This window comes from Emydura macquarii, unplaced genomic scaffold, assembly GCF_026122565.2.
Source record: "Emydura macquarii macquarii isolate MOO-44397 ecotype Brisbane River unplaced genomic scaffold, CSIRO-AGI_Emac_v2 contig_2205, whole genome shotgun sequence".
Taxonomy (NCBI): Eukaryota; Metazoa; Chordata; order Testudines; family Chelidae; genus Emydura; species Emydura macquarii.
This window is the reverse complement of record NW_027132342.1, coordinates 12,848,771-12,860,543: the sequence shown is the minus strand read 5'-3', so window position 1 is coordinate 12,860,543 and position 11,773 is coordinate 12,848,771. Positions and strand designations below refer to the sequence as shown.

The 11,773-nt window shown below is 48.1% G+C and overlaps 1 protein-coding gene across 1 annotated transcript in view; it reads right to left on the bottom strand.

The window, feature by feature from the left end:
* Nucleotides 1–812: 812 nt before the first annotated feature.
* Nucleotides 813–11,773, bottom strand: part of PWP1 (PWP1 homolog, endonuclein) — a 51,288-nt gene continuing 40,327 nt past the window's right edge. The window contains exons 12-15 of the mRNA XM_067558992.1: nt 9,832–9,922; nt 8,884–9,005; nt 8,402–8,507; nt 813–1,270 (exon numbers count right to left, since the gene is read on the bottom strand). Of these exons, the coding sequence (XP_067415093.1) occupies nt 1,155–1,270; nt 8,402–8,507; nt 8,884–9,005; nt 9,832–9,922 (435 nt within the window). The 3' untranslated portion in view covers nt 813–1,154. The remainder of the gene's footprint in view (nt 1,271–8,401; nt 8,508–8,883; nt 9,006–9,831; nt 9,923–11,773) is intronic.

Here is an 11,773-nt window from a genome sequence, read left to right as displayed (position 1 = left end):
TTGGCATTTGCTGGATGTCAGACGAGCCTTAGCCTACTACATCGAGTGCACCAGGCCCTTTCGGAAGTCGTCGCAACTGTTTGTGGCAGTGGGTGACCGGATGAAAGGCTCACCCGTCTCCACCAGCGAATCTCCAACTGGATTACCGCCTGCATCAGAGTCTATTACAAGCAGGCAGGGGTGCCCCTTCCGGGTGCTGTGAAGGCACACTCAACCAGAGCCCAGGCCTCATCCGCGGCCTTCCTGGAACGAGTGCCCCTGCAGGACATGTATTTAAAGAACATCCATAACTTTGTGAAATGGCCAAGGCCATTAACAGGTTGCATTTCTGCCCTATTTTATACTGAGATTGGTAACCTATTATTCAAAGCCAAAGATTTCCACAACCCCCTTCCATTTACTAAGAGAGAGGAAAAACCTATGTAATCTGTGTTTTGAGAGACTGATAACAGTTGACCATGACAATAATTAATGAAGGGTAAGGGTGTACAGGGAGTGAGATTTTCTTTTGTAGGGTAGTTCATGGCCCCACCTGCTTATCATCTCCCTCCCCCAGCCGTTGCCACTCACCATTTGAAAAACATTGTTCTAAGAGATTTAAAATTAGATATTAGCCTTTTAAAAGCTATATTGAAAATTTGTTAAATAGTCCATCCTTAGATTACTCTGGAGGAATTTAAGCATTATTTTACTATTTACATTCCAAGAGCTTTTATGCAGTCCTTGGTTTAAGTATTATGGCAATTTTCAGTTGAAGTATTTTTCATTATGCAATTAAAAGATATCCAGTCTTCATTACGCTAGTTTGAATACACTCTACAGTAGCCCAGTGCTTTCCTGCCAAAGATAAGTACAGTTTACAAACAGATGTGTTATTCCCAGGTCAGTGCTCAGTAAAGTAAGGTGCAAGCACATCACTTAATCTTTCCAAATCAGTGATAGAGGCAGGAACTCATAACTGCTGACTCTCCTGCCTTAACCACAAGACCACGTTTTCCTCCCACAAGATGAAAAAGCTGCAGATTTCAAGAAACCTGATACACTTTATGAACACTTTTTAAAATAGTGGGTGCAGAGTACATGTTAATTGTAGTCCCAGTGTGTACTCTGGTTTTATGTTTTGTACTTATATACCATCTGTGAGGTTTGATCAGTCATGATTCCATTGCGGCTTCTAGACTCTTGCTGCTACTGCTGGCAAAGGAGCTGCTAGTTGCAGAGTTTGTATTGGCAGCTACCAACCTCTCTCTGCTTCCAAAAACTTCATTCACTGCAATGCAAGAGATTACATAAAAGCCAGTATCATGGAGAGACGATTCCTACAATAGCTAGAGCATAGTTTACCGTAATGAAATGTGAATCTTAAACTTGGTTGAAAAAAGCTTTCAAGACACTGTTCTACTAAGAGAGTTTAAGTTTTATATTTCAAAACAAATAGGAACTCTGCTAACTAAATACATTAGGAGGAAGACAAGGTACTTCTCCCTGGCTGCTGTTCTGTGGTCATGTTGCAAATGGTCTGTGATTGCTCTATCAGAAGATAAGTACATAGGATACAAGTGTGAGAAAGGCAGGTTAAGTGGTATCCATCTATTCACACTTGGAGATGACCTAAGTTGTGCAGACCAAAGTGTTTTGTTTAAAATTTAATTCTGGTTTAGATTTTCATTTGATTTCTGCATGCCTTAAAAAAGATAATCACTACTATTTATTACACATGATAATACAATTGGGCATGTGACCAAAATCAGTTTCCACTCTTCCAAACCACAGCCAAAGTTTTTTTTGTTTTTAAATTAAAAGCTTGTGGTACTAGAGACAAAATATAAAGAGTAACTGTAAAGATCCTCAACCATGCAGCCAGCATTAAAAAAAACAGTACCTCAGATCAAAATTAAAAGAACAAGCTATATCAGAAAGTATATGAATTGAAAGAAAATAAAACAAGGTTACTTACCAGTAACTGGTGTTCTTCGAGAGGTGTTGCTCATGTCCATTCCACTATAGGTGTGTGCACACCTCCCTGCACTGTTACCGGGAACTTTTTTCCCCCTTAGCAGATCCCGTAGGACTGGCTCCGGCGCCCCCTGGAGCCCTGGGCATATGCCATGGTATGAGGCACTGCTGGCCCTCCGCCCCCTCAGTCCCTTCTTTCTGCCAACTCCGGCAGCGGGGGTGGGTTGTGGAATGGACATGAGCAACACATTTCGAAGAACATCAGTTATTGGTAAGTAACCTTGTTTTCTTCTTTGAGTGCTTGCTCATGTCCATTCCACTATAAGTGACTATCAAGCAATACCTGTGGAGGTGGGTCGAGTTACCGGTGAGCTGCCCTCAGCACTGTTCTGCCGAATCCCACGTCCTCTCTCACCTGCTGGACGATAGCGTAGTGAGACGTGAAGGTATGCACTGACAACCAGGTGGCAGTGCAGATGCCCTGCAGGGGCATTCTCTCCAGGAAAGCTGTAGATGAGGCTTGAGCTCTGGTTGAGTGCGCTGTGATGGTTCCCGCAAGCGGCACCCTTGCTGCTCGTAGCAGAACTTGATGCATGATGTAATTCACAAGGATATGCACTGGGTGGAGACAGGTGAGCCTTTCATCTGGTCAATCACTGTGACGAAGAGCTGCGTCGATTTCCAGAATGGCTTTGTACGCTTGATGTAGAAGGCCAGGGCTCGTCTCACATCCAGCGAATGCAATCTCCTCTCCTCCAAACCCATGCGGTTTGGGAAAAAACAGGGGGGAAAAAATATCTTGATTACAATGAAATTGGGAAACCACCTTGGGTAGGAAGGCCAGATGCAGACTCAGCTGGACCTTGTCCTTATAGAATACTGTATAACGATGCTCCGAGGTCAAGGCCCAAATCTCGGAGACCCTCCTAGCTGAGATAATGGCCACTAGGAAAGCTACCTTCCATGAAAGCATGAGCAGAGGGCATGAAGCCATGAGTTCAAAGGGGGGCCCCATGAGTCTTGAGAGGATCATGTTGAGATCCCAGGGAGGCACCAGGTCGTGGACCTGCGGATAAAGCCTCTCCACCCCCTTGAGGAACCTGACCGACATGGGATGGGAGAACAGCGATCTCTCCTCTAGCAGCTGATGGAAGGCCGAAATGGCTGCCAGGTGAACCTTCAGCAAGGCCAGCGCCAGAACTTGGAGCTTTAGCTGAAGCAGGTACTCCAGGATTGCCTGTATAGGCGACAGGCTGGGCGGAATACCCCAGGACTCTGCCCAACAGGTAAACCGCCTCCACTTACCCCGAAACACGAGCTGTGTAGAAGGCTTCCTGCTGCCAAGCAGGACGTTAGAGCCTGCTCGGTGCAGGTCCTTCTCCCTCCGTCACACACAGAGCCTCCAGGCCGTGAGGTGCAGGGAGTCCAGGTCCTGGTGCAACAGGTGACCATGGTCCTGGGACAGAAGGTCGTGCCGCCTCGGGAGCTCCAGGGGTGGGGCAATCGAAAGGTCCAGCAGCATGCTGAACCAATGCTGTCTCGGCCAGGCTGCAGCAATGAGTAGAATGTTCTTCCTGTCCCTCTTTATTTTCAGCAGGACCTTGGGTAGGAGCAGAATGGGCAGGAACGTGTACATGAGGGTCCCCATCCAGTCCATGAGGAACATGTCGGAAATCGACCCAGACTTGCGACCCCAGAGCGAGCAGAACCTCGGACACTTCGTGTTCCAGGCCAACGCGAATAGGTCCAGTTGAGGAATGCCCCACATCTGGAAGATCGTAGCCATCACCTCTGGGTGCAATGACCAGTCGTGGCGGGGTAGAAACGACCTGCTGAGGCGATCCGCCTCATCGTTCCTCACTCCCGGGAGGTGAGAGGCAGTCAAGTGGAAATTGTGACTCGTGGCACAGTCCCACGGATGGATAGCTTCCTCACAGAGGGCTGAGGAGCATGCTCCCCTCTGCCTGTTTATGTAAAACATGGCTGCGGTGTTGTCTGTCAGCACCTGCACCACTCTGCCTGTCAGGAATTGGAGGAACACCCTGCACGCTAGGTGAATGGCCCTCAGCTCCTTCACGTTGATGTACAGGCACCTCTCCGAGTGCCTAGGTTGGCGCTGATGTGGGCTCCCCATCCTACATCCAAAGTGTCAAAAATTAGGGTGACTGATGGGACCAGTTCCCTGAACGGAATGCCCTTCATCACTGCCCTGGGAGTCAGCCACCAGTTTAGGGAGGCTAGGACTGGCAAAGGAATTGTGACCACCCAGTCCAATGGGTGTCTGCTCGGAACATATACTGAGGCCAACCACGCCTGAAGCAGTCTGAGCCTCAGGCGAGCTTGTCTCACTACTTACACCATGTGGCCTAATAGCTGTAGGCAGTATCTGGCTGTTGTTGTGGGGCATCGGTGCAGCTGGGAGATGATAGAGACCATTGCCTCGAAATGTGGCTGAGGCAGGAAGGCTCTGGCCTGGGAAGCGTCCAAGGTAGCCCACTGAACCCTAATTTATGAGTAGTCCCAGCCTGCTGCACATGGAGCAAGTGAGGGTCACGCTTTCCTACACTTGGGACCTGGACCTGTCCCTGATCAGCCAATCATCTAGGTAAGGAAAAATTTGCACACCCTTTCGTCTGAGATGGGCAGCCACTACCGCCATGCACTTGGTGAACACCCTTGGAGCTGAAGATAGGCCAAAGGGCAGGGCTGTAAACTGGTACTGGTACTGAGGCTAGGGGGACCATGTGAAACCTGAGTCTTTTGACATATTTGTTTAGACGACGCAGGTCTAATATGGGTCTCAGACTACCCTTTGCCTTGGGGATGAGGAAGTACCTCGAATAGAACCCCTTCCGCCTTGAAGGACCATTTCCATCGCTCCCAGGTTGAGGAGGGTGTCCACCTCCTGTAAGAGGAGTTGCTCGTGAGAGAGGTCCCTGAAGAGGGACAGAGGGGGAGGGTTGTTGGGGGAGGGGAACGGGGGGGGGGGGTAGATGTAAACTGTAGGGCATAGCCCCCCAATATTATCCCAAGGACCCAACAGTCTGAAGTGATCTTTGCCTATTCGGGATAGAGGGGCCTTAACTTGTTTAGGAAGGGGCGGGACGGATCCAGGAGGGCAGTCGGGGCATCACCCTTGGGCACACCATCAAAATTGTCTCCTTTAGTTGCCTGACCTCCTGGGGGGCCCCTGCTAGGGACCTGAAGATGAGCTAGGGGGCTGATTTTTTCTTCGGAACCCCCTATTCCTATCCCTATAGGGTTGGAAAGGCCTGGGCAGAGGTCTTGGCTGCTGCTGCACCTGGGGCTGTGATTCATGCCTGGAAAGCTGGGGTGTGTAAAGACCCAGGGAGCAAAGTGTGGCCCTGGAGTCCTTCAGACCATGCAGCTTCACATCGGTCTGGTCCGAGAACAGGGCTAACCCATCAAAGGGGAGATCCTGAATAGCCTGCTGCACCTTCTGGGAGAGGCCCGAGGATTGCAGCCATGAGCACTTTCTCATATAGATGGCAGAGGCTATGGCCCTGCCCACCGAGTCAGCAGCGTCACAGGACGTCTGGAGCGCTGCCCTAGCTACCACGGTTCCTTCCTCCACGATAGTGCTAAAGTCTGCAGCCTGGTCCTAGGGCAGGGTCTCAGCAAACCGCCTGAGGGAGTCCCACAGGTTGAAATTATATCTGCCCAGGAGGGCCTGATGGTTGGCAATCCTGAACTGCAGACTTGCTGTGGAATAAACCTCTCCCCCAAACAAATCCAGCTTCTTATTGTCTTTGTTCTTGGGAGCGGACTCTGGCCGATCTTGCCTGTCTCGCTGGTTAGCCGCATTCACTATCAAGGTTCCCGGGACAGGGTGTGTGAACAAATACTCAAACCCCTTGGCCGGGATATAGTATTTCTTCTTGACCACCTTTGACGTAGGGGCGACCGAGGAATGGGTTTGCCACACAGCCTTTGCAGTCCACGAAAGGGTCCTTAAGATTGTGAGTGCCACTCTCTCTGGGGCAGCTGCCGCCAGCACATTAAAGAGGCTATCTTCGGCCTCTTTTAACTCCTTCACCTCCAGCCCCAAGTCGGAGGTCATCCTCTTAAGCAGCTCCTGGTGTGCCCTGAAACCCTCCAGTGGCACTGGGTGGTCCCGGGAGACTGCCTCGTCCCGTGAGAAGGAAGAGGACTGCAGAGGTGCAGCCTGTGGGTGCGCCCCCTCCTGGCGAAGGGTTGTACCTGCTGAGGTTCCCTCCATGGGGTCCAACTCCTCGTCTGAGGAGTGGTGCCTATGGGCCTTCTCCTGTGCCGGAGGCCATGGACAGCACCCCTGACGACATAATGGATTGGGGCCCCGGTCCTACCTGGAGACCCCATAGGCCCAATAAGGCCATTGTTGCAGCCACTGATCCTGGGGCCAACCCGGGACTAACTGCACCAGAGGGTGTGACACTTTGTGGGGGCACTGGCTCGCCTGACATCTGTCCCCCTTGGGAGACCCCGAGCCATCATCGTAATCAGAGGCCCTGGACCGGCGGTGCTGTGTTAGTCCTCGGTCCCGGGCACCCTTCCATGCCGGGGACTGCCCTCTCAATGCCTCCAACCTGGAGGACGATGAGGACTGCCTCCATTGCCGTGAGTGGTGCCGACGAGCGGGGGTACACTCCGAAGAGCTAGAGGTGCCGGAGAATCATCTCAGTACTAATGATTTCCACTGCCACTTGCCTTGCAGCCCTGCAGACACTTTCGGTAACCGAGGTCGGTGCTGCCCCGAACCCCTCAGTGCCGAGCTGGACTCCGGCGACCGGGTTCCACGCTGCAAACTCTGTGGTGCCGGGTCCTCCGACAGCAACACAGTTCTGCGCCATCTAGGTAAGGGCGAACTCCTCGATGCTGGGGATCTGGAACAGGAGCTGTCCAAGCGCCGCCTTGCAGACCTCGACCGGTGCCGCCTCCTGGCGTGTGCTGCTTCTGGTGCTGGGAAGCAACATCGGCGCCGAGAGGGAGACTCCACGTCCCGTGCTGGGGCAGGTTGGCTCGATGACGCCAACCTGGAGCAACTACTGGGGGAGTGGCTCTGCTCTACCTTCGGAGACTGTTTGGCAGGAGATCTTCCTCCCTGTGCTGGGGATCTCCACCGCCATTCAGTGGCACCCAACGCACGTTTCCCCCGTGACACAGGCCCTTTCTCCCTCGGTGGGGAGTGGAGGTGGCATAGACGGCATAGGCAAGGCCAACAAGGCTCTTACTGCCTGAAAAGGCTCTGGTGTTGACGGCGTCGGCAGGGGCAGTCTCCCACTCCCAGAAATCGGGGGAGACTCCTTGACCGGAGATACAGGCACTGGAGAAGTCTCGATGGGCCGGGTCCAGTGCATCTCCATATTTGACCCTGCCTGTACCATCGGCGCAGGGGAGTGTCTGTGCTCCATGCGCTGCTTCTTCCTCTTCGGTGCCGGCAACGTTGTGCGGTGCTGAATTGAGGATGGTGCCAACAGTGCGCTCTGTACCAAAGCCACACTCGGTACCGAGGTGAAGCGGGTTGGCTGGGACGCCGGGCGGAGCGCTGCCTCAATCAGCAGGGCTTTCAACTGGATTTCTCAGTCCTTTTGAGTCCTCGGTTTGAAAGCCCTGCAGATCTTGCACTTCTCTTTTCTGTGGGCTTCCCCCAAGCACTTAAGGCAGCAGTCGTGGGGGGTCGCTAAGCAGGAAGGCCTTGCTGCAGGAGGCACACTGCTTGAAGCCCGGCAACCAGGGCATGGCCCAGCCACTCGAAGTCCCCACAGGGACTTGCCTTATCTATAACTACTCTTAACAACACTTAACAACTACTTAACTAAATAAAGCTAACTTAGAATATCAAACAAGTCCAAACAAGGGGAATAGTACTTGCTGAGAGCAAGGCTAGTTCCAGCAACTGGCACAGGCGGAAAGAAGGAACTGAGGGGGCATAAGGCCAACAGCGTCTCATATACTGCGGCATGTGCATGGGGCTCCAGGGAAAAAGGTTCCAGGTAACCGTGCATGGAGGCGTGCACACACCTATAGTGAAATAGACATGAGCAAGCACTCGAAGATGTCATTTTTTAAACAAACACTGGAGGCTTCACTTTAAATTTTGGTTAAAAATTTGAAAATATACACCACTTTAAAAGTTGGGAAAAAAAAACAAAAAACCCAGGATTCAAAACACTTTCAATGCCATATTTCAAAGCATGAGGCCAAGGCACCTATTCCACTTAAACAGAAACCTCATCAGGGCAGGGACTAATCTATCCAAAGTGCCTGGCATGCTGTTAGTAGCAGAACAACGTAACAGGATGCTGCAAACACCTCATTGTCCACCAGCAGCCTGTAATTCTTTCACAACCACCTTGTTGCCTCATTTGATGTATTACTGAATATGCAGTATATGAGGAAGAAAAAAAATGGAACCCTGAAACTCTGATTAATGAGACTATGTTACCTGCAGAAATAGTGCTTATATCCCAGACTCGAAGCCCCTCTCTCTCCCCTCCAAAGGCATAGACAAATGGCAAATCAGGGCAACAAGTTGCACAGAAGAGAACGCCCTGTGGGAAAAATTGTTTTAATGTCAAAAAAGTGTCACCTTAACATACCTTCACAGAACAAGTTAAGCAAATGTAAGGCCCTCTTGTTCCCTCAAAATCGATGTTGAATGATTTTGTAAAAATAATTGGATATTCTGATCCAAGGCTTTAAAGCAGAAGCTGCCAATTATGTGTTGAATTGTGTTATATACTGTGAGGTGAGGTGAACTGAGTACCCAGGACAAGATGCCCAATTCATTCTCATGTGTGATCTTTACTAGGATCTGAAGTGTTAAGGAGAACAAGACAAGGAAGCCTGGTTAAAAATCAGAAGTGAGCTCTATCAGTCATGGTTTATATGCTAACTTTCTTAGAAGTGATGTTTAAGTTACTTTACCATTTTCATATCCCTGGAATGGATAAGACTTGGTTTGTCTCCCAGTATATCCCAAATTTTCACATATTTGTCAGCAGATGATGTCACAAGGCACCCTTTGATCTGACTGCTTAACTGGAGCCCTGAAAAGAATTAGAATAGATCAGTTTAAAATCATCATGCAATTGTTGCATACTTGTCTTCGTATGTAACATTTTAAAGTGAAATACAAAAAAAGAACCTCATGTTCTCCATCTGCCTTAAAAGAATGGGAGACTAAAAGAAACATTGTGCCCCCCACAATTAGTGGGAGAAACCGAGATCCTTCTGGGGGAGCAAAACCTACAGTGGTCCATTTCTCCTCTGGCAGTAACGAGGAGTTTTACTGAGTGCAGTGATGTCTCAATCTTCTCCTTCCAGCTGCTAAATCCATATCTCATTGCTTCTCTGACAACTGTCCAGCTTCATGGCCTCTTCTTTCAACTATCAGAGACAGACCCCTTTTTATCATCTCAGATTATGTGGTCATTTTTGAGTCAGCTGCACAATGTATGAGTATTAGTATTAATAATCTGATCCAGAGTGTGAGATTATTAATCTAAAAACCTAAAAAAGATCAATAGTGTTTTGGTTTGTTGATTTTGCAGAGTCCTCTTCATGCAGGAATATGTTTGTGCAAACTACTTCATTTAGGAATGTGACCCAAACCAGTGAGATTTGCTTTGACATTTTTATTCATGCAATTCTATGAGAAAAAATGCATTACGGTCAAAACATACATCCCTTAAGATACACCTCTATCAAGAGGCCATTTAAGTGGCCAGCTACCATGATTACTAAAGGATTTTGCTAAACAAGAAAAATACTGCATCTCTCAAACAAGTTCACATTTACACAACCATTTAAGACTTATTCCAACTACACATTAACAGATATGTTTTAGGTAAAGAAAGAAGACACAAAATTTACCAGATATTTCCTCATTATGAGCCTTCAGAGTAAAAAGTGGCTTATCGGAACGAGCATCTAGACAGTACACAAAGCCGTCTTCTGTGCTAGCCTGGGGAAAAACATTACGTTGTCAAAGAAACGGATATATCAATTCACTAGAAACAACCTGAGAATTTAGCATCTAATCTAAAGTTTGTAAAATCCATAAAATTCAGACTTTATTTTATAGTATCCTGAACAAAATGAACACAAATTTCTTAAACAAGATTTTGATTAAGCTTGAACTTAAATAGCTTGCATGTTTCAAACACTGAGGCTATGTCTACACTGCTGGTGGCACAGCCAGCAGTGCAGGATCGATTTTGCGGGTTCAACTGAGTGGCAGTAAGACTCTCTCAATCGAATCTGGAAGTCAACTCCATAAATCCACCCTGGCAAGTAGCGTAGCGCTGCGTCGATGGGAGGGCATTTCCCGTCGGCACAGCACAGTGAAAACGCTGCAGTAAGTAGACGTTAGGAAGTCGATGGGAGATACACAAGTTACTGTTTGTAGCTTGCATATCTCCAATTGATTGCCGCCGAATCCGCACCCAGTGTAGACCAGGCCTAGGGTAATGGGATTGTGACGGAATACATCCCTGTATTCACACCCTACGCATTACTGGAATAATCTTTGTACAAGGTATGCATTGTGAGGAATCATTTGAAAACTCAACTTTTTGATCCGTAATATCATGGTAAAGGGCATATAGCAAAATGGTGTAAAGTTATGAACATGACTGAAGTACATTTCCAGGTAAGTCTTTGGCAAGGAAGGGAGTCAGGGACAAAGAGATCTGCATCTTCTTCCAGCAGAGACTCCCTGTCTCCTGGTTCTCAGCTGGAAGTGCTTTTCAAAGAGGAACTATAAAAAGGAGGAACAAATATCCTGCAGACACCTCTCACTCTCTCCCTGACTATCTCATTCTATGTAACTGAAAAGACAAAGGAATTGGACTCTGGGGGAGGGGCTCTGACCTGAACAGTTTGGTCAGTCATGCTGCCAGAAGCATGTGGTGAGAAACTTTGCTTGAATCTAATATAGTGTGTTAAGTTAGGCATGAGAAAATGTTTTGTTTTTCTTGTAACTCTTTCTGACTTTTATGCCTCATTATTTATACTCATCTAAAATCAATTTCTTTGTAGTTAATACATTTGTTTTATCTAATCCAGTGTGTTTAAGTTAAAGTGCCTGGGTAACTCTATTTAAGATAACAGGCTAGTGTATATTATCCCTTAAAGGAATAAATGGACTTAATATAGTTGGATTGCCCAGGAGAGGGCTGGACAGTAAAAGACATGCATTCCTGGGGGAAAATCCGAGACTTGGGGTCATCCTACAGCATAACCAAGGCTGGTGAGAGCCAGGAGGTGACTGGAGGTTACAGTTACACAAACACATCTGGGAGTGATGTGCATGCTGGAAGGTTGTTTGTGAGCAATCTAGATTGGATGCTACAGAAGCAAGACATTGTAAGGCACCATAGGTTAAAGGGCAGGGGTGACAGCCCCCCACTGGTCTGGATTGTACACCAATATGTCACAGGATACAAAACCTTTGACCTCTTGGCTGCCAGTTCACATCTATCCAAGGTCAATGATGACTGAAAAGTTATCTGATGTCTGGTCTATGCAGAACGAATTGGTGGTCTTAGCACACTGGTGACTACTTCACAAATCCAATAAAATTGATGTTAACAGGCACTTTTGGTGACTGTAAGCAAAGTGCATGGATGTGGAGACTGAACCCCTATTTCACCCTGATTTTCTTTAAATTTCAAATTTCAAGATTTTTTTTGACCAAAGCTACACTTGTGAGACAGTAGCCACTAGTGCTTAAGTACAGGATTAAAATAAAGTTGCCACATCTACACTTAAAATGTTAAAATAAAAATCCTGAGCAAGTCCAACTGAACAAGTA